The following is a 23,402-nucleotide window of genomic DNA, read 5'->3' as shown; positions in this document are numbered from 1 at the left end:
GTGCCTACAAAGGATCTGTCCTTAGTCCCACCCTATTATCAACATGCTGCTCTTCAGCATCTTCCAGAAACAGTGTCAGGTTCCACGTAGATGAAAGCAAAATACTGTGGATGCTGGAAATCTGAAATAAAAACAAATAATGCTGGAAAAACTCAGCAGTCTGACAGGATTATTTTTAAGACAGAGCTAGATAGATTCTTGATAAGCAAAGGGGCAAAAAGTTATCGGGGGTAGTTGGGAATGTGGAGTTGAGATTACAGTCAGATTAGCCATGATCCTATTGATTGGCGGAGCACGCTTAAGGGGCCAAGTGGCTATTTCTAATTTGTATGTTCCAACATTGACACAATGCTGATCATAATTTATGTGTATGTAGGAACCTTATGATAAGTTGAAATTTTCTGGGAGGAAAGCATTACGGCATCTTTCCACAGCTGGGGACTAAGCTAGCTATGGTCTCACTAACACTAGAAAGGTTTGAAGAAATATATGCCCTCCAACTGCATTCTGGACCTGAGTGCAACATTTTCTGTGGATCCTAGGACTGCATGGATGTTTTTTTATGAAACTAGAGTAACAGCAGTCATATTTGTAATCCTTCACGCATTCTTCATGAACTCTTTAGCATTGCTGAACCTTGCACAGTGTTTACTAGTACACATTGTCCTAACAAAGTATGTTCAATGACACCATGCGGTACCTGATACCATTCTAGGTAGGTTGTGGTGGAAGTCTCCTATGAACATCTCTAACTGTGGTTACTGATGTTTCTTTCACGCAATAGTAATGTAGAGCACTATCCAGGTAGCTGTTTCTGAGAAAAACTGGCTGGAGCTTTAATTACATAAAATGCTGAAAGTACTCAGGTCTGGCAGCAACTGTGGAGAAAGAAACAGAGCTGGATTTTCACAGAGTCGTGGCAGCTGCAAGGACCTTTAAAAATAGCAAATGGGACTCTGATTTGGAAGTCTGACCTCCATTTCCGGCAGATCCCATTTTAGTTGTTAGGTGAAAGGGGGCGGGGCGTGAAGCACAGTTGCAAATTGCAAATCGGCTGAGCCATTAAACTCAGTGCACAGGCCAAGCAGACCCAATTTTCCCTCCAGGAAAGGCCTCAACCTGCAATGTGTGTTCCACAACTATATGGTAGGGAATTTTCCTGAAGGGTGAGTAAGGTATGTCGAACTGTCAAGATATTTAAATCACCTGCCCTTTAAAAATTGAAAAAAAACCCTGCCTGCTTTTGTCTGAGAGAGTAGAAAATTACTGGTCTAGTAGTTTCAATGGCTGTTTGTTGACATAACCCTAAATGCTATTTATAGCATTATTAGTGCTTGACTGCTTTCCACAGCCTGTCATTATCACAGCAGGGGGCTGTCAGTTCACAGTTTGACAACTCTTAAGAGGTTATTAGAGGGTTAGCAGTCTTTGATGTGGGGATATGAATACAATTTTTTAAATAAGGATTAAGTACTGGAGGCAATTTAAATGTATTGAACAGGCTTTCATGAATGTGACTATAGTGACCTTTGTAATAGATATTTAGAAACTTATTCCATCTCAGCATAGCTCCTGAGATCTGCTCATGGTGGATTCTGGGTGATTTGGAGAGTGTAAGAGTAAAGAGTGGTGTGGGGGGGGACATAGGTTGGTATGAATTGTCACTAAGTTGGCATTAGGGCTTTAAGGGGCCAAGGAGGTGAGTGAGGGTTTTCATGAGTTGGCACTACATTGGTAGGGGCTGTAAGGGGCCATTGTGATGTGGGGGCATGGGGGGTATAAGCCTTTGGGTGCTATTGGAGGCCTGGAGACATGGATTGGTATGAGTTGACATGGATGGAGGGCGTGAGTGGTGAGGGCTGGGGGGCCTAATACTTAACAAAACAACTGGGACAAAGTCCTAGAGAATCAAGGTGGCCCTTTTATACACCCTGTCTCAGCTCTCAGCAGCCCCTGTGGCCGCCTGCAGCGGACCCAATTCCATCCCATCCCCACCACCGGAGTGAAAATATTGCCATTTGGGACACTTTTTCCCAAGGGGAATGTGCAGAGCCAGGAAGTTTCCCAACTCAAGCTACCCACCTCGGGAGTGAAAATCTGACCCAGAGTTAACATTGGATCTTGACCTTTTTATTGGGTGGCTTTTTTTTTATTGCTGTCAAGCTTTAAGCAGGCTGTGGCACAACCAACTCTAAGACATGGACAGGTAATATGTTTTAACATGTACATAAAACACAAAGCAGACACACCCCTGTGTACTCTGCTTTAAAGTCATACAAAGTGGACAGTGGTTCTATGAATACCTGACTGAGCTCTCCAAATTTCTTTCCTGGGTAGAGAACTGTCATTGAAGTGACGAGATCTGCACTCATGAGTAGACTTTTTACAATGACTTTAGAACCCTGGCTTCCTAGCAGTGGACCCCAGAGATTTTGCAGAAACAACTTACTGAAATGTTACTGCTGGAGCACGGACAGAAGTGCAGTATCACTTGGCAGTCCTGTACTATTCGTGCAGGTTTTTGCATGTCTTTTTCCTGTTCTCTTTAATTGTAAGGATCTTTCTTGTGAACTGGGCAGTGTAGGATTTTGATAAATAAGGAGAAACTGTTTCCATTGGCAGGAGAGTCAGTAATCAGAGGACACAGATAAAAGCTAATTGGCAAAACAACTATAGGGGAAAGGAGAATTTTTTTTACAAATCAAATTGTTGCAATTTGGAATGCACTACTTAGAAGGATGGTGAAAGCAGATTCAGGGGCAACTTTCAAAAGGGGAATTGGATACTTGAAAAGGAAAAACAAGGCATTTCTGTTGGGAACAGGCAAGGGAGTGGGCTAATTGGATATGTCCTTCAAAGCACAGACATGATCAGTTGAATTGCCACTTGTGCTGGAAGTTTCTATAAACACCTGCCATTCTTACCTCCCAATATCTGACTGAAGAAGACCAGATTCTTTGGCCCTCTTTTTCTCTACTCTTTAGCAGATCACCCACTGCTGCAGAGATTCTTGTTTCAACCCGGAATGTGATATCCCAGTGACTTTGTCTTAAAATATATTTCTTACCTTGTTGAATTACTGTTCATTTTATCATTAGCATATACCTTTGGAAGTTGGAGAATATCTCATGGTGCCCATATTTATGAAAGGCACCCTGGGATCTCAATATGGTTCTGAGAGGAGTTATTTAAACATGCGTGATGTTAAGTTTCATGAGCTTACATTTTTTTTCCTGTAGGTAGGTAAGTGCACAGTGCAACGTTGAGCATTGTAGGCCAGGAACATTCAATCCCTGCCATGTGCTGGGTTAGTTAATCCAAGATGGGAGTGAGTAATTCTGAAGTTGGCTTCAGTGATCCAAGGGTAGGGAAGGGAGAACGTAGGAAGAACGATAAAATTAGTTTGGAAATCCACATCTCTATAGTGCACGTCAGAGCTAGTTATTGATCGGCATTGACTGACATTAAGACTGTCATTTTCCCTTTTAACAGAACTATCCAAAATAAAACATGATAGTAGTGAAACCAAATGATTTTGCATTAACATTTTAATTTTTAACTTATTTAACATGTTATTAATGCTAATCGGGTTATGCAGCATACAAAAAATGTATACATTGTGGAAAAGTAATCTTTATTTAAATGATAGATTGTTGTGGCCATGAATACCGTGAACAAGTTACAAAAGTTGAGTACATTATTTTTAATGTTAAAAGCTCAGGCATTTAGTCAAATTATTTATGTGCAAAGGAAATATCACCTGTAGGTGTTTATGTAGGAATGCACTTGAAAAATATTTTATTTCTTCTTAATATCTAATTTTGAATCTGTCCCTTCAAATTTTATTAAAATTAGATGCTTCCCCTGCTGCTCACAATCAATTGTACCACAAGATAATGTCATAAATTGACTTATGCAGTCAGGCAATATAAGCCCAACACTTAAGAGGGGGGCCTGACCTAAATTTGGCAAGATAACTGAAGGATTTCAATAGCAATTTACTTTAAATTTTGAAAAATGTATTAGAAACCAAGATTGGGATTTTTAAGCAATGAGAAGTCTATTTTTTATGCACGTATGAACAGTAAAGTCATTAGCTAAATACATAGGGTTTTATTTTTAAATGAAGTTTGCAAATACGGATAGTTCCTCGGCTTCGTTCAACCGACGAGGTGCAAGAGTGACTTTCAGGTAGCAATATTTCCTGATTTACTTGGCAGGCACGTCATGAATTACATTAACTATAATTTATTTTCTGACACAAAATTTGTTCTGTATTGAGATGTTGCTAATTGAAGGCCATGTTGCAGTTCCACACCTCAGCAAGGGTCATTCCCATTGCAGTTGAAATATCTAGCATTTAGCAAAGATAGGAGAATTGTTGAGCTGATTTACTCAGCAGCATCAATAATAGCATGCGACTCATTCCTTTGAAGCTTCAGTAAGAAATGCACATTAAAATCAAAGTAGAAATGGTAGAAATGACTGTGGGTTCATACTACCGGGTAGTAAAGTATTTAGGACATGAAGGAACTTTTTACATTATTAGATGTATAGAAAGTTTCTTTCAGACCTGCATTATGTAAGAGCCACACCATGATTCTTTCTGAAACCTTGAAAGAAAAATTGTATCTTATTTGTTCAAATTCCACAGGAATTAATAAGGTATATTAATGCCACCCACAGGAAATCCCATTTTGTGACACTTATTCACAGAAATTCATGGCCCGAGTGGACGTATGTTTTTTGACCCAATCACTTTGCTGTATACATAACCCTGTCCTGGAGCACGCCTTCAGATTGTGGTTCCCATTTTCAGAACTAGACTCCTTTGTTGTCTCTTGCCAGTGATAGTTGGAGTCACGTTTATTGATCTATAAGTGCTTGCTTTGGTTTGATAAGCATTACTGGGGCCCAATTCAACATTAATCAGTTCAGCAAGATTCTGAGGTGGCATGTAGTATTCATGTAACTTTCCTCATGCAACTTCAAGACATGAGTAATTGGAAATGACCCCAAAAGCATTTATGGAGGGTGTTAAACCATGAATTATGAGACTTCATTAGCGACGACATTCAGTCCTGCAATAAATTGGTTGTACACTGTTGATGAGTACTGTATAGCTAATCCCACTTCAAGTAATAGCAAGCTGTCAAATGCCATCTGTAATCATTGTGAAGTAACTAGACATTCTAATCTGAAGAAGCGCACTTTACTTGGGTAACCACCTTTTGGCTCCTACTAATGATTCTCTGCAGAGATTTTTGTTTATCATTTTTAATCAAAATATAGTTGGTTGCTTTCATCCAATGTTGTAAATCTGCCCAGTTTTAGTTCTGTTTTTTCAAATGTTCTGAGAAGTACAGTAGACAAGGGAAATCTATTCTTTGGGAAGGCAGTTTTACAAGTGTTTTGAATATTTAGTTTGGAGTGAAGAGTGACATTTTCTAAGGCAGATGGCCTAAGACTAAATTTCTTGCTCTGTGATGTGTTGACACTTATTGCACTACATGCAGATTAAGATAGACTGAGTATGCTAAACTTGCTAAAGCTAATTCAAATGAAATCCATTTGCAAATAGCTACTTTACAACAATAAGGAAAGGATGAAAAATATTTTAAATCTGCCATTTTAAGTTTTTTTTGTATATCTATATATAAAATATATATGTCTGTGTGTGTGCGTGTGTGTGCTAAAGTTTACTCAAAAATACATTTTTTCTCTCTTTTTCATGAGCGTTTTTTTGCCAAAACAGTTATTAGACTATTGCAACTGTTGCTGATCTTTTTTGGTAAAATGGGTGACTTGCATGCCAAATTTAGTTACCTGTGCGATATTTCAAAGAGCTTAAATGCTTTGTTTCTTTTAGCGCTTTTAAACTGAAGTAATTCAGCGTCTGTCGGAATGTTAATGCACAATGAGTCATAGTAAATTATTCTCCATTTTACTGCCTTAGTTATAGAGACTGGGAAATAATGTTCAGCATGTGCAAATGTAGATAGCTTAGATTTAAATGGTTACTGTCATCTATGCAACTGCTTTGTTGCTGGAACTGTAAGAATTTGTTTCAGCATTGACGTACAAGGGATGGCAATTCTTTTCAAACACCTCATTTTCTGAAATTTGAAAAATCTTTAACTAGTGTACTGACAGCACCATTCTTTGATGTACTAAAACATTTCCCTTCAGAACAGAGATGTTCAGAATCTGCTTTGAAATCCTTTAGCATCGTAAGTTTCAAGTATCAGTTAAACCATCTGGCAGAGAAAGAAAGCTGACACCAACAAAGGAAGAAAAGTTGGTCGTTATGTTAATCTTTTCTGCCCCCAAATATAGTTTCTTGTCTCTTATCTTAAAATGGGATATATATTATGATGGGGATTGTTAAGGGGATGGAACTTAACACTTTGGGAACTCAGTATCAACACCAGACACAACTGAACTTACTGAAAATACAAGTTAGATACAGGTAACACTCTCACTGTCAAATAGCATCCTGAGCTTTATACCTTATACTGTACCAGTATGAAATTTTATTTTTTTCCTTTCTTGCAACCTTTCTGATTATGGTTGAGATTTGTGCCATGACCAGTTAAAAAGCTAGAGTCTGCCCAGGTTGATTTCACATATAGAATCACACCTGGCACAGAAGGAGATGGAATGCCTGTTTCCTAAACCCATAACTCTGTCCAATACCCTGTAGGATTTTTAATATTGACAGGTACTGAACAGGGAGTAGTTTGATTTTGATACTGATTTGATGCCTGTGAACTTAATAATTGGTGTATTAAAGTATCATGTTTGCTACATGCAGCATATATGTGCTGTAAATTTAGTGCATTTTATGTACCTAATGTAACCGAACAGTTGGTGTTTGAATGTAGAAGAAGCAATGTTTAAAGGTAGATTCATTATTTGTTGCCTAACAGGAAAAATGGCATCTAAAATCCCGCAAAAAAGATGGTTTTTTTGTTAAGGGGATTTTAGACTACTTGCTTTTCCTGGTATGCAGTATGTGCAATACCTTTAAGAGACATATGAAAAGCAATCTGAGAGAACAATTATGAGGTAATAATTTATTTCAAAAGTAGTTTTTCTTTTGACATTTTGATATGTTTTATATTAATAAGTCTTTATTATTGATAAGCTATAATGTTATACATTTTAAAATGAGTTTAAAAATTATGTCAATCACAAGTTATGAAAGTGCTCGTACCTCACTGCATTTTTTGAGTTGGTAAAGTATGAATAACGCAGTGGTGTCTCTCACTTCATATTGGCTCCATCTGTTACTTTCTTTGGTGTGTTACTTCTAAGTGTAACTGAAAATAAAGGAAATAAAAATGGATTGGAACCATGATGACTTGCCATAATGGGGGGCAGGGGTGCTTTTTATTTTCATCAGTAGCTCATGAGGAAAGAAGAGGAAGGTAATATTGATGTTTGTCCATTTAAAAGTTTTTAACCTGAATTTGGATCCCCTTACTCCTACTGGTCCATTTGAAAGGATCTTCTCTTCACAGACTCTGAATAAATTAAAAATAACTCAGTGCCATATGGTGCCTTTAGAAGAACAAGCCAAAGATCCTTAGACTAGGGATGACTAAATTGTTATGGTCAGAGACACCCACAAGCAAGCCATGAATGGGCTTGAATGGCAAAGGATGAATTTTGCAGGGTGACTTGAGTTCAAGATTAACTGTTTTAACTCAATAGCAACAGAGGCTCTGTTCTTGCAAGAGTTGCAGGCAGCCCTGAGTCCTGCTCATTGCCTGACTATCTCAACTTTTTGTGGATAATTGAGAATCTGGATAATAGGAGTATTGATAATCAAGACTGCCTCTTATTTACAAAATGAAAAGTTTAAAACACCAAAATTATGGCATGTACTGAAATGAGGAATATTGGAAAAATAATTTCACACATTTGGTATTGTACTAACAGCAGCATTTTAAAAAGTGCTCTTGAGGTTTTTAATTCCAAAAAAAAATTTAAATCTTGTCACCTGCAATGGTCTTAAATCCGTTGCAATCTATTTAATGAATTAAGTCACAGAACAGTAGTTATGCTGATTTGATAAATCTCATGATATTTGCACTGACTAACCATTAAATGTTTATAATGGTCATATATTTGACAAGCATTTTATCATTCAAAATTCTGGTAACTGATAAGAAATGCAAGCATGCAAAATATTTTGATAATTTCGTTAATCAGCTCTTCATGCCTTTGAAAATGTACCACAGTTCCTTGGAAGATGCTTCTTTTCTCACTGCCTTTCTCCACTCTTCTGTCCTAAAGATTGCATTGTGGTTCCGCAGGCACTGTGCACCCAAAGATGCCTCTCTGCAAGGCTATTAAATTGCAGGAATGATGAGCAAAGGAGCATATCACATCTGAACTTGATTCTCACTCCCTTAGCAAGGATCATTGGGCAGAATTTTGAGGTCAGTGGGTCTGGGAGTGGCTGGGAAGCGACCTGTTGCCCTTGATCGGCTGCTGACTGCGATTTCACACTGGCAGGCCAATTAAGGCCCGCCCAGTGTGAAACACGGTTCCTCATTGGTTGGGAAGGGGCAGGCGGGTGCCTGTCAGCCGCCAAGTCCAAGGGCAACTTGGCAACTGGTTTAAAATTGGCCCAGGCAGCCCCTGGAAGGCCACCATGGAAGAACGTCTCCTCTGCGTCTTCAAGTAATGGAGTCGAGTGCGGCTGGACACTGCAGGCAGGAGGGCAGGTCAGGTGGGCACTTGGCCCCCCGCTTTTCGGATGAGTGCCTTGCGGTCCTCCTGGAGGAGGCGGCTGCCAGGATGGACGCCCTTGTCCCCTGAGATGGGAGAAGGAAGCCAGCACACCTCACAAAGAGAGCATGGAGCAGGTGGCAGCACTGGTTAGCAGCCATGGTGTGGTGCCTGAAGAGGTTCAATGACCTGCTGCATTCAGGGATGCTGAGTACCATGTTGGCATCGGTCAGTGTGCAGAAGTGTTAAGGTGTGGCTGTCCACCCGTGGACCTCGGGCACTAGCGTCTGAGTGCCAACTGTCAGTGATGCCAGAACTGGCCAAGGGGGTGAGCCCTGACTGCTTGGACTGAGTGCCTTGCACCTCGAGGCCCACGACTCGGATGTGTCCTGTGAGGTGTTCCTCAGCTGAGGTGGGCCAGGCTGCAATGACGCTGCAGGTAGACAGTGGACTAATCAATGCTCCTCTGTTCTTTCAGGAGAAAGTGGCCATAACCAATTGGAGAGGCTACAGACAGGTGGAGGGCTGCCCAACCTGCTGCTGCTAACCAGGTTCAAGCAGGACGCCCTTGATCTGGAGAGCCGGCACGCTCCGCATGCAACCGGGCATGGAGAGGCGGGGGTGCTAGACGAGGGAAAGAGTGCAATGCACAGAGGTGAGAGTTTCAGATTGTGAAACCATTCTAGTGTAGTCTTTTCATTGATGGGAGCCTCAAACCTGGAGTCCCCATTGATCATTGAAAGACGGTGGCACTGTGGTACAGATCTCCATTGTCTCACTAGGGTATTTGGCATGCACAGTGACAGAGTAATGACTTTAACTAATGGCATGTCCTTGTTCTCTCTTAGATTCGCCAGCACGTGGTCACTCTCTGGACCCCAAAGGGACATCGGAGGATCACCGGGCTTAATTTACACCTGCGATTCAGCCGCTCTCTGAACCAGCACCAGCACCTTGGTGGGCATTGGATCGGCAGCTAGAATATCGGTGCACATTGGTGAGGGCACCTCAGACTTGCTTGAGGTGCAGGCGGAGGCAGAGAGTGCCCAGGACACCGGCAGTCGGAGGACTGCTGGGGACCAGGATGATGCTCAGTCGAAGGCAGATAATGAGCCTCTAGAGTTGTCCATTGGGCATCAGATGCTGCATGTCCAACAGGACATGTGAGAGGATCTGGCGGAGATCCATGAGGGTCTGCATGCCATGGTCTCTGTTGTGGAGGAGTCCATGCGGTGCGTGAACACTGCGTTGACCCTCATGGCCAAGGGCACTGCCTCCTCCATTGAGAGAGTGGTGAATCTTATGGAGAGGCAGCTCCAGGGACAAAGTCAGGGGTTTCTGGGGTTGCGCTTGGACCTGCAAGCCCTCACACAGGCAATAACCTCAGGCAGTCAGTGCCAGTGTGGGAGGTTGATGAGGCACCCAGTATCCCAGCTAGGTGCCTGTCCATCAGTAGTGAGCAGGGAGGTCCAGAGCGACCTCATGTTGGCGCACGAGCTGTTTGTCGCCTCTGTGGGCTCCTCTCAGGGCGCTCTGGATGACAGCAGCAGCTCCTCCACCTCTCCGCCAGTGACTGTGGCATCTGATGAGGCTGTGATGACTGGGGAGATGCCAGCCATGGCACTGGCCGCTCCCTCCCAGGTGGGGCCAGCACAGGCTCCACTGACCAGAGGATGACCACCAAGTCATCAAGGCCAATAAGTCAGCAGGCTGACTCCAATGCCAGTGCCAGCGAGGTGGGGACACCAAGACGTAGCACCAGGAAACGTAAATGAAAGGCATCACGAGCACAAGAGGGACAGTTCACGGGTGATTTTCTGTTAATTTATGTTTAGTCTATATATCTGCTGGTGCAGTCATCAGCACCAATAATGGTAATGTCATTATGCTTTCAATGTGACAATAACACTAAATTTACTTTGGTTCTGATGACCTGAGTATGTTTCACCTTTTTTCTTTCTGGTGCAGGGTACGCCAGCATTTAATGCTGGACGTGGGTGGCTCAAAACTTTATTGCACAGGCATTGAGTGTACTTTGGATGCAAATAAAAGGGTAATTTCAGACATCCAGGATGGAGGCAGCTGCCCTGGCATGAGGTGGTAGCACTTATTTGGCAGCCTAGCTGAAGGAGCATTTGATCAAGGATATCAAGGTGTCCCTGCCTCTCTGGAGGTCTGCCTCTGCACCTTCAGCATTCTCCTCACCATGCTCCTCTTCTGACTCTGTACTGGATTGATCAGCTGTGGCCTGCGCAGCTGCGCCAACATCCTCTTCCTCCAGTGGGTGCCCCCTTGCCAGTGCCAGATTGTGTAGAGCACAGCATGCAACCACTATCAGTGACACCCGCTCTGGGGGGATTGTAGTGCCCCCCCGAATGGTCTAGGCATCAGAAGCAAGTCTTCAGAAGGCCTGTGGTCTCCTCTATCACTGCCCTTGTGGAGGCATGGCTCCTGTTATACCACTGCTCTGCCTCTGTTCTTGGGTGGCGGAGAGGCGTTATAAGCCACCTTTTCAATGGATAGCCCTTGTCACCCAGCAGCCATCCATCCAGTCGGGCTGGAGCACTGAAGAGCCTCGGCACCTGAGAATGTCTCGGGATGTACACGTCATGGGAGCTGCCTGGGTACCTTGCACAGACTTGTAGAATCAGCATCCTGTGGTCACACACTATCTGCACATTCAGCCCTTCCTGTTGACGAAGGCACTGGGCTCACCTGCTGGCGCCTTGATGGCCACACATGTGCAGTCTATTGCACCCTGGACGCGGGGGAAGCCAGCAATCGCTGCAAAGCCTCTGGCTCACTCAGCCTGGCTGGCCTCATCCATACGGTAATGAATAAAGGTCATTACCCGCCTGAACAGAGCTTCTGTCACCAGCTTGACGCAACTATGGTCAGCTGATTGGAAGGCTCCACATAGATCCCCCGCTGACCCCTGGAAAGAGCCGGTAGCATAGAAGTTGAGGGCCACTGTGACTTTCAGAGCTACTAGCATGGGGTGTTCACCTATATAGTCGCTGGTGATCTCAGGCCCAATCATCTGACAGATGGAGGTCACCATCTCCCTTGAGAGGCAGAGCCTCCTTCGGCATTGCAGCTCGGACATATTGATTTAGCTGTATCGCCGCCTGTAAACCCTGGCAGCAGGATAGTGGCATCTTCTGTGGCCCCTTCCACCTTGAACTTCCTGCTGGCCCTTGTCCCTTGTACCTGCGCCTCTCCTCCCACAGATCGCTCCCCTGGAAGCTGCATAGGGACATCTGACTCCTCCTGCCTCTCTCTTCCTCCTCAGAGGAGATACCACCAATGGAGACCACAATCCCCATTACCAAGGGAACAAAAAGCTGTCTGATACTTGGAAGGGCCCACATGGTCTGAATTCTCTGCAGTCCTTGGAGTCACCAAAGAGTCCTGAAGTGAAACCTGGAAATGCTAACATTGAAGCTCCGAACAGAGATGAAGCTGCCATATACAAATAAGTCACCAGCAGCAGACCATTTACCAAACTCCTCACTACTCACACTGGCAATGCGGCTGACCCTTTTTGTCCTGCCCATTGGCTGGCTGTCTGCCTGTTTTGCCCATGCAACAAGTGCAAAATTGCACGGGCAATAAAAATTGGCGTCAGTTGACTTTTTAATAGTCTTAAGTGGCCTCTTAATTAATGGTGGGTGTGGCACCAGCACCCGCGCGTGCCAGCCGAGCGAAATATCGTGAGTGCGCGATGACGTCAGGATGCTCACCCTACATCATTTTGTGCTATTTTAAGTTGGAGCATGTCAGGCACGCGCCTGCATACCAAGTGAAAAATTCTAGCCTTTGGGTAGAAGCAAAGTGTGTGGAATAATTATTTTCCTCTCCCCCCAGATTGCACAGGAATTTACACTGCAAAATTTCCCCATTTTAAAAGTTAGCCTTTTCCTTGCACAGCAACCTTTTCGCATGTTTTAAATCTGCCCAGCAGTGTTTTAAGTTGTATGGTCCCAAAGAATGGGCAGAAAAAATGGTTTAATTATGAACATTTAAAATGAAACATCTATATAAAAAAGGAATAAAATGTAAGAATATGATTTTCAAGTGTAAATGGTCTAAGAAGGGTGTATCAAATCACTTTCTCCAATATTTCCATTTACCATAAATGCGATTTTGAAATGGCTGATTTATATTTGAGCCTCCATTTCACCCTGCTTAACTTTTTTTTAGTCCCCTATTATCAGTGACTTTGATTCCAAACTCAGGCCTGCTTTACAATAATCTCGCTATCCTCTGGCTACGAGCTTTTGATGAGCTTTGAAGTTTGGCTGGACTGTGGGAGTAAAGCCATGAAATTAAAAATCAAATTTCTGGGCTATCTTATTGCTTACAGCAGAGTAGACAAGTAGCATTCCATGCTGGCAGGGTCAAACACACCGTTTTGTGTTGTAATGGCTGTGATTTTACTCATAAATTTTGCTTTAGTCAATGTTTATATTTGTATTCTAACTCATGATAGTCCAAGCACCTGTGGATGGGTGTTATTATTAACTTAGATAACTGACTTAATGATTTTTGATGACGTGATATATATGGATCCATGTTGCTATTTTCGTTAAAAATTAAGTGGCGTGAAAAGCTTTGACCATCATCTACAGTGTACAACTTTTGATTTAGTTTTATCTTCTATGCCCTGAGTACTTTCATAGAATAATCCTAGACACCTCAGTGAGTTGAGGTGTCTTTTCCTGCACATAACACTATCTTAAAAACCCTAAACAGATTTAGTTTTTCCCCAGAGGATGAGTGAGCAATAGATTTTATAAATATCAAAACAGTTGACAGTGCAATGTGTATTTTATGATTCTTAGGCTTGTGCGTGCATTAGAAAAGAAATGTTGAAATGTTTATAGTCCCATTGTACTCAGTGGACCATAAAAACAGTTTATCTAAATGCTGTGATTCTTAGAAATTGCTATGAGATGGATTCACTCTTACTGAACTATGTATGTTTACTTTTAAACATTTATCAGTGAATCCTAAATTATGGTATAGATGATACATTTAATAAAATAGATAAGTTAATAAAGTTTAGCTGAACAGGCATTTGTAAATTGAGTTTGGTTATTTTGCAAGTTGGGATACATTTGTTGCAAACCAGCCTCTTTTATAACAATACTTCAGGTGGTGAGTTGTTAACAGGTCATAAGACATAGTGCCAAGTTGCAACAGGGTTTGGTGCAGGGGAAACTACCTGCCACTATAGCACCGCCTGTCAGTTCAGTCAAAGGCAGCGTAGAATATGGCTGCACAGAGGTGCGACAGACAATTTAATCTTTCCAGTTAAGCAAAGTAGCTGAGTTAGGAGGCTGATTAAAGGAAGATGTAACAGTTTTTTTAAAGATATACTGTAGCACAACGTCCAAAATGGGCACAGGTGTAACAGCAGGCTATTCATTTTGTTCCTTTTCTAGTGAAAATTTCCTTGCAACCCTTTTATTTTAATGTATTGGGTGGAATAACATTGCTGTACTCTTTGACTACATCTCAATCAGGACAGATGTCTCATAGATTTGGCACTGGTGAATGCTTAGAGCACATAAGCCCCATTGCATGCCAGTCATGTAATCTGTCATTTCCTTTGCATTGTGCTGTAGAGATTACAACATATTCAATGACGCATCACATAATCCTATTGTTTAAAGAACTCAATTGGGTAAATCCCATATATGCAATGCTTTGGAATGCAGGTTCTGTTTCAATTACTGTGTAATTTAAAATGCATCCAAATTCATTCTTGAAACCAAAAGTGATCTTGTCGATACCTGGTGTAATTTCACTCCTTAATTAATGAGAATAATTTGTAATTAACAACAATTACACATACAAATATTTAAAGTGTAGATAGGGAAGCAATGGTGAAAGTTGTAGAATTATGTGGTGTTATACCTAATGGTGCTGGTCAGTGTACAACCGGAGATTAGAAACTAATATTTTACTTAGTAAATGGTGGGCACTTGTTTTGTATGCTAGAATGCTCGGCTTGTCAACAGATTAGAAGGCAGTGGGCATCTTCTGGAAGTAATATTGTCTTGATTACTGTGGCCTGATGGGCTGTCTCCCTTACGTTCTACATTTCCTCCCGAGAAGTCTTCCCTTGTTAGCATGCTGCAAAACTGTAATAACAAAGAAAAGAAGACAAATTGCCACGTTCTCCTGAATAACAAATGTGAATTAATTTTGATGCATTGGGATTTACCAAATTTGAATGGCATATTTTTTTTTAAAAATGATGTACTGCTAACCACTGCTTACTTGCAACAATTGCAGCACAGATTCAACTGGTCAAAATTGTCTCAATTACCCAAATTCTGTATAACAATTTATAGGTAGCTATATTGTAGCTACCAGTAGGTTGCATCTCTGAGATTTTAAAGTACATATATATGCTGTGAAAGCCAAATACTGTATTTGCAACATTGAGAATTGTCAGTGGAGATCAAAGTGCATTATGTTACTGTATTTATAATCAATATTATACTGTATGCTGTGTTACAAAGGGGTCTGACTTTAAAAAGCTGCAGCTGAGGCGAGCTCACATTTAACATGGAAAATACCTGAACAGCTCATCAGAATTGCTATTAAATGGATGTGCAGCTCAAATCAATCTCCTGTACATCATAAAGACAAATAATTTTAAAAATACTGTCTGCTTGTACCATTGGAACCTGGGTTTAGCTTTAGCTTGCAATAATGGAATAAAACTTCAGAGGGACTCGGGACCTGGGCTGTTTTGGCCTTCAGATGGTTCTGATTGTCTTACAGTAATAGTTACTCAGAAAAGGTTAGAAGAATTAACCACTTCTAACTTCTGGGTAACTATAGTACTGACCTGACCCCCACGGGACTAACCCTCCAACACCCCCCGCATGGGACCTCCCACGACTATTGGCCTCCCCCCGACTACCCGGCTTACTCCCCCACCCCTCATGACTACACACTCTCCTCCAACTATGCGCCCCCCTAACTACCTATTACCCCCTCTCCCAACTACCCTGCCCCTCTGACCACCCACCCCCCTCCACTTCCTACCCCCCACTCACTTACCACCTGACCCTGCTCACCACTGACCGCGCCCACTGCACACCTGACTTCCGCCCCTCCTCCCCACCTGACCAGCTGCTCCACCACCCCAACTCCCTCCCCCCCCATCCCGCCCACTTACTTTATCCTTATACCTTCTCCCTGGCTTCTCAAAGTGACTGGAACTTTAAATGTACCTGCTTTACAACAGCTAGTGCCACCAAAAAAAGGTGTGTGCCTTCCTTACCTCTGACTCAACTACCCTCAACAGAAGGCCTCGAGAACCCACTGCACTACGCTGTTCTCGCCCGGCCTGAGTAGGAAGTTTGGGTGAGAAAGGAGCGTCTTCATTTCCAGGTATGTAACTAGGAGCAGAGTGGCAACCCTGCTCTGCCACTACATGCAAGATTCAGGCCATAGTTTCCATGCTCAGCCCAATTATAATCTGAGCTGCTAGCACTGACAACACCTCTGTAATGTTACTGACCATTTGGGGACTAGCATTTTCCTGCATGACTTTAAAGGCCTGGATCAGTTTCGAGGGAACACTGTAAGCAAAGCTGATTTTTGGCAACTGATGTCTGCAAAAGGGCAGCGAACTCCAAGGTTCACTGAAGCTGCACACGAGTGCTTCTGAGTAAAATGAGACAGGAGGAAGGAACTGCTTTATTCAGAGCCATTCCTTCGACAGCACCTTCCAAACCTGCAACCTCTACCACCTCGAAGGTCAAGGGCAGCAGATGCATGGGAACATCGCCACCTGCAATTTCCCTTCCAAATCACACACCATCCTGACTTGGAACTATATCATCGTTTCTTCACTGTCGCTGGTTCAAAATCCTCGAACTCCCTTCCGATAGCACTAAGAGTGTACCTGCACCACAGACCTGCAGCAGTTCAAGAAAGTGACTCGCCACCACCTTCCCAAGGGCAATTAGGGATGGAAAATAAATGCTGGTCTGGCCAGTGATGCCCACAGCTCGTGAAAGAATAAAAAAAAACCCCAAGAGAAGCACAGCAGCAATGAAATGGCCTTGACTATTGCTACCACCGCAACCCTCTGTACAAACTTAAGGATTCACATCCCACTTCACACAACCATCCACTAAATTATCCCTATAAAATGAGACAATGGTATGTGAACTTCCAGGCCTACATAACTTTTTGAGCCTGAGCACCTATGAACTGGAAAATGTAGTGAATGCTCTAATGCCTGTGGTGCTGCCTAAATATGGTGAGATTAGGTAAAGCTTATCTAGTTGCTAGTGAGCGTAAATTTCATAACCTCCAATTTTTCAATATTAAATGCCAGCTGTCTCACTTGTGAAGACTGTTAGAAATGGAAATACCACAGTGATGCAGGGAGTGTGTTCTTTGGATTCTTGTTTTCAGAATGGTGGAAGAACTAATTAATGTTTCTGCACACTATCTCCACTGTACTCAAGTTTGGTATGTGGGTATCTATCTTCCTATTAAAACCAATGGAACTGCTTATCCTGTCAATCTATAAATTGCTGTTACTCCATATCTTCAGTGTTCTGCCTAGAAATGCAACTGATTTGAGCTCTTACATTTAACATTAGTGATATACAACGGATCATGTGATCCATTCAGTAAATGCTACTTTGGATAGTTGAATTTTGCCAAAGTGCACCAAGGAGGAAACATTCTGGCTCCTACGGTTGAACAAATTATGTGCCCATGTGACGAGTAGCAACAAGTCTTGTCTTATCTTTCTTCCGTCCTCGTTCCAAGGGTTCACGGCGGCACCATAAGCAATCTTTTTCCACTGCTTTCTATTTCCTGCTGCCTTCACAGTTCTGATATTATTTTTCCATGCCATCTTGGGTCTTCCTTGGGCACATTTTCCAGGTGTTCTTCCTTGCATTACCTCTTTCCAAACTGTTGTGTGCACCCCTCCTGTTTGCATCACTTGTCCAAAATATGTGAGCTTCCTTGATGTCACTGCCTCTTAACATCAGCTTTCTCAAGCACCCCACCGTTTGGCCGACCATCACACAAGTATTATCCATCTGAGTCCTTTCATTTCAAATGCTCTTAGTCAAGCCTCATCACTCTTCTTGATGATCCAGCTCTCATAGCCATACATTGTCACTGGCCACACAAGGGTTTTCAGAAGATGAATTTTCTATGTAATCAAGATGTTGTGGCTACTCCACACTCTAAGTGGCCAGCAAAACCCACTTGTGCCCACGTCTTCACTGCCCACTTTAGCCAGCTATTTTCCGAGCTCCTGTTGAACCTGTCCACCTCGCATAACACCCTAGGTGATACTTCAGTCAAGACTTTCAACATTGATGACATAATGTCAACAAGCAGTCCCCTACTTCTAGTTGATCGCCCCTTCACCAAATTGAGGCCGGGATTTTATGGCCCCGCCACGGGCGAGGCGGCGCCCCAGCCAGAAGTCCATTGACTTGCAGCGGGACTGGAAGATCCCGGTGGCAAGTGGGTGCGGTCGGATTTTGAAGCAACTATTATTATAAAAGAATTTATCTTTGTGAATTTTTTGATTGCTCCAATTAGTGAGCGCATTTTGATATCAGTGGGCAATACTTTAGATTTGAAGTTCAACTTTTTCTTCATATCTCCTGAATCTCCCAGTGTTCCCATTATTTTTTGATGTGTGCATTGCTTCTGCTGTGGAAGGTTCAGTGCTCATGCTCTTTCTGCTAATTGATTAACTGTTGAAGGTATCCTAATAATAGATTACAAGTTACAAAGACTGATGGAATTATGGAGATTGTTAATAGGTTCGTAAGAAATTCTGGGCAACATATACCCTATTAAATATTGGCTATATTACATGTTGCAGACAAGACCAAGAATGCTTCTGTTTTAAATTAAGGAGCAATGGAAACCCACAGAAAGCTGCATCTAATCTATCTTAATTGGAAAAACAAGATTAGAAAGGGAGAACAAAACAAAAACAGAATTACCTGGAAAAACTCAGCAAGTCTGGCAGCATCGGCGGAGAAGAAATCAGTCAACGTTTCGAGCCTCCATGGCCCTTCGGCAGAACTGCAGCATAGTTTCAACAAGGGAGAAATATAAATTGGTTTAAGGTGGGTGGGGTAGGGGGGAAGAGACACATTGAGGGTGTGGTGTGAGCAGATAATCAAAAGATGTCAGAGACAAAAGGGTCAAAGAGGTGTTGAAGGTGGTGGTCTTTGTCTGAGAAAAGTGCTAATTAAGAATGGAATACAGGATATTCAAAGTACAGCTCTAGTGGGGGTGGGGTGGAAAGACTAAAGGTTTTAGTTTTAGATTTAAAAATAATGGAAATAGGTGGGGAAAGAAGAATCTATATAAATTATTGAAAAAAAAAAGCGGGTGGGGGGGGGAAAAGAAACGGGGTGGGGATGGGGGGAGGGGGAGTTTAAGATCTAAAGTTGTTGAATTCAATATTCAGCCCAGAGGGCTGTAAAGTGCCTAGTCGGAAGATGAGGTGCTGTTCCTCCAGTTTGCGTTGGGCTTCACTGGAACAATGCAGCAAGCCAAGGACAGACATGTTGGCAAGAGAACAGGTTGGAGTGTTAAAATGGCAAGCGACAGGGAGGTTTGGGTCTTTCTTGCGGACAGACCGCAGGTGTTCCGCAAAACGGTCGCCCAGTTTGCGTTTGGTCTCTCCAATGTAGAGGAGACCGCATTGGGAGCAACGAATGCAGTAGACTAAGTTAGGGGAAATGCAAGTGAAATGCTGCTTCACTTGAAAGGAGTGTTTGGGCCCTTGGACGGTGAGGAGAGAGGAAGTGAAGGGGCAGGTGTTGCATCTTCTGCGTGGGCATGGGGAGGTGCCATAAGTGGGGGTTGAGGAGTAGGGGGTGATGGAGGAGTGGACCAGGGTGTCCCGGAGGGAACGATCCCTACGGAATGCCGTCAAGGGGGGTGAAGGGAAGATGTGTTTGGTGGTGGCATCATGCTGGAGTTGGCGGAAATGGCAGAGGATGATCCTTTGAATGCGGAGGCTGGTGGGGTGATAAGTGAGGACAAGGGGGACCCTATCATGTTTCTGGGAAGGAGGAGAAGGCGTGAGGGAGGATGCGCGGGATTGTTGCATTGTTCCAGTGAAGCCCAACGCAAACTGGAGGAACAGCACCTCATCTTCCGACTAGGCACTTTACAGCCCTCTGGGCTGAATATTGAATTCAACAACTTTAGATCTTAAACTCCCCCTCCCCCCATCCCCACCCCGTTTCTTTTCCCCCCCCACCCGCTTTTTTTTTTCAATAATTTATATAGATTCTTCTTTCCCCACCTATTTCCATTATTTTTAAATCTAAAACTAAAACCTTTAGTCTTTCCACCCCACCCCCACTAGAGCTGTACTTTGAATATCCTGTATTCCATTCTTAATTAGCACTTTTCTCAGACAAAGAACACCACCTTCAACACCTCTTTGACCCTTTTGTCTCTGACATCTTTTGATTATCTGCTCACACCACACCCTCAATGTGTCTCTTCCCCCCCACCCACCTTAAACCAATTTATATTTCTCCCTTGTTGAAACTATGCTGCAGTTCTGCCGAAGGGCCATGGAGGCTCGAAACGTTGACTGATTTCTTCTCCGCCGATGCTGCCAGACTTGCTGAGTTTTTCCAGGTAATTCTGTTTTTGTTTTGTTTTGGATTTCCAGCATCCGCAGTAGCTTTTAGCTTTTTGTTTTTAGAAAGGGAGAAACTTGATCCAAGTGATTTTCAATAAAATAAGCCTTGATGGAATCTGGTTACATGACCATAAGTTAAGTAAATCTTGCGATGCGACCTGTTCACACTTTATGGAATACACTTTCACATGGTGCAATGCCTGCTAACTTAGCTGAAGCATTCAGGAGAGAACTGCCCAGATGATAATTTAGTGGAGTTAGAGGCATGCAAAATAGTTGATGTAGGTGCAGAAATACAACCGATTGCATTGTCAGTTCTTACCTCTAGTGTTTCTTTTCTGTCCTTTATATAAAAATTTTGTTTTCTTCTAGACAGTTTGAATTTTTAAATTTCAAAATCTACTTTTTATGTGTACCTCTTTTTTTTATTCATTCATGGGATGTGGGCTTCGCTGGCTGGGCCAGCATTTATTGTCCATCCCAAGTTGCCCCTGAGAAGGCGGTGGTGAGCTGCCTTCTTGAACCGCTGCAGTCCATGTAGTGTAGGTACACCCACAGTGCTGTTAGGAAAGGAGTTCCACGATTTTGACCCAGCGACAGTGAAGGAACGGCAATATACTTCCAAGGCAGGATGGTGAGTGACTTGGAGAGGAATATCTAAGTGGTGGTGTTCCCACCTATCTGCTGCCCTTGTCCTTCTAGTTGGTAGTGGTCATGTGTTTGGAAGGTGCTGTCTAAGGAGCCTTGGTGAATTCCTTCAGTGCATCTTGTAGATGGTACTCACTGCTGCTACTCTGCGTCGGCGGTGGAGGGAGTGAATGTTTGTGGATGTGGTGTCAATCAAGCGGACTGCTTTGTCCTGAACAGTGTCCAGCTTCTTCAGTGTTGTGGGAGCAGCACTCATCCAGGCAAATGGGGAGTATTCCATCACACTCCGGACTTCTGCCTTGTAGATGGTGGACATGCTTTGGGGAGTCAGGTCGTGAGTTACTCGTCACACGATTCCCAGTCTCTGACCTGCTCTTGTAGCCACAGTATTTTTATGGCTAGTCCAGTTCAGTTTCTGGTCAATGGTAACCCCCAGGATGTTGATAGTGGGGGATTCAGTGATGGTAATGCCATTGAACATAAAGGGACGATGGTTGGATTCTCTCTTGTTGGAGATGGTCATTGCTTGACACTTGTGTGACGTGCATGTTACTTGCCACTTGTCAGCCCAAGCCTGGATATTGTCCAGGTCCTGCTGCATTTGAACATGGATAATCATGAATAAAGGTTTATAAAATTGGCTAGATAAACTGCCCTTAAAGAAAAGCAAAACTTAGATTTATATGGCATTTTTCACATTCTCACAGCATCAGCTGCCAACAAATTACTTTTGAAGTGTAAGTCAATGTTACTTTGTAGGTAAATACAGTTGTTGTTTTGCATATTGCAATGCCTTGCAATGGACAAATGAGATAACCAATCTATTTTAGTAGTGTCAGTTGGAGGTGAAATCTTGGCCAGGACATAGAAAATACCCCTGCTTCTCTTCAAATATTGCCATGAGATTTTTTTGTTTACATTCACTTAAATGGACAGATAGACCACAATCTAATATCCTACCTAACAGCATCACCTACAATTCAGCATTCTATCTATACTGCAATGAAGTGTCGGCCTCATCTTGGAGCGGGGCCATGATCTTCTGACTGAGGCAAGAGTGCTACTACTGTTCCAATCTGACACTTGTAATGAAGAGCTAACTTTAATAGAGAATAGTTAACTTTTTTGCCTTCCAGTTGTTGAGAAATGCAGTGAGATTTTATGAAAACTTCTGTTGTGTTTCTTCATCAGGTTTTTCCCATCTGATGAGAAGAAAAAGCAAGGATGTCAAAGGGAAAATGAAATCCTGATCCAACGGCGAAAGGACCAGGTACAACCAGGAGGAACTGCCATCAGCGTAACAGTGCCTTATCGAGTGATAGACCAACCTCTTAAACTTTTGCCGCAAGACTGGTATGTGCATTTTTAGATACTGGGCTGAATAATACTGTCGCATTTGGCTTAAAACCTATCTTTTGATTAACTGCTTCAATACCACTAGCGATGACAGCATTCCTGTTTCTGTTGAATTCATACAGATCATTGTTACTGTTCTAACAGTTAAATAATAGATTGGAAGAAGAACTTAATTTTAAGAAGTTAAAGCTTCAAAATTCGCAAACTATTTTGTGCAGATTTAAAAGATTGAAAGTCGATTAGCTGCCATACTGACGTTTTTGTAGTAGAAGGTTCTTTTTTAATAAACATAGAAACCTTTGTACAATACCCGGCACAAAAGTTAATGTTTTTGTTGTTGGAATTCCTGAAAATCATGAAGGATTAATAGGGGGAGAAAACACAGGTGCTTCAGTGGTACCATTTCTTGTGGGGAGAAGGTCTCTTAAGAATGTGATTCTCTTTTCCCCTAAGGTTTGGTCTCTGCACAGTATGTGTCACCTGTAGGATAGGAGACCCTCCTCCCTAGATTTTAGTGCTCCTCGGAGGTGTGCAAGGACTTGACTCTGCATCTTCCCACAGCAGCATAACTGAGATCAGAAACCTATTTGTGTGTAAAGTCAAATGTAAACCCTCCATTTCCCATTCTGTGTTCAATAACTAGTAACATTACCTGTCAGCAACAAACACTGGGCTTATTTCTAGCTGACTAGGAGATGCAGTGTTGTAATTTTAAACTCTAATTGGGAACTGGGTCTGAACAGTACTGCAAATGCTTTGGCTCTGCTCTCCATGCCAGGAAATACCAACACTTAAATTAGAAAGCCACCTGTTTATCCAGCTGCCCTTAACACCCAACTGTCTTACCTGGCCAGTTACTGAATTTCAAGTAAGACTCTATTGACTGTTAATGCAAATGTTGACTGGCAGTGCATGGTGACTCAAGTTGGGCACAGTAAACTGGCTTTGAACAACTAATATGCCCAATTTTCCCTAA

The 23,402-nt window shown here is 42.7% G+C and overlaps 1 protein-coding gene across 1 annotated transcript in view; it reads left to right on the top strand.

The window, feature by feature from the left end:
- The window catches only part of cdc73 (cell division cycle 73, Paf1/RNA polymerase II complex component, homolog (S. cerevisiae)), a 357,191-nt gene that overhangs the window by 310,841 nt on the left and 22,948 nt on the right, over positions 1-23,402 (top strand). Inside the window, exon 14 of the mRNA XM_078561735.1 lies at positions 22,262-22,423. Within this exon, the coding sequence (XP_078417861.1) occupies positions 22,262-22,423 (162 nt within the window). The remainder of the gene's footprint in view (positions 1-22,261; positions 22,424-23,402) is intronic.

Source organism: Cetorhinus maximus, chromosome 17 (assembly GCF_964194155.1).
Source record: "Cetorhinus maximus chromosome 17, sCetMax3.hap1.1, whole genome shotgun sequence".
In the NCBI taxonomy this organism is placed as follows: Eukaryota; Metazoa; Chordata; class Chondrichthyes; order Lamniformes; family Cetorhinidae; genus Cetorhinus; species Cetorhinus maximus.
Note: the sequence above shows the minus strand (reverse complement) of the source record. Positions and strands in the feature narration are given on the sequence as shown.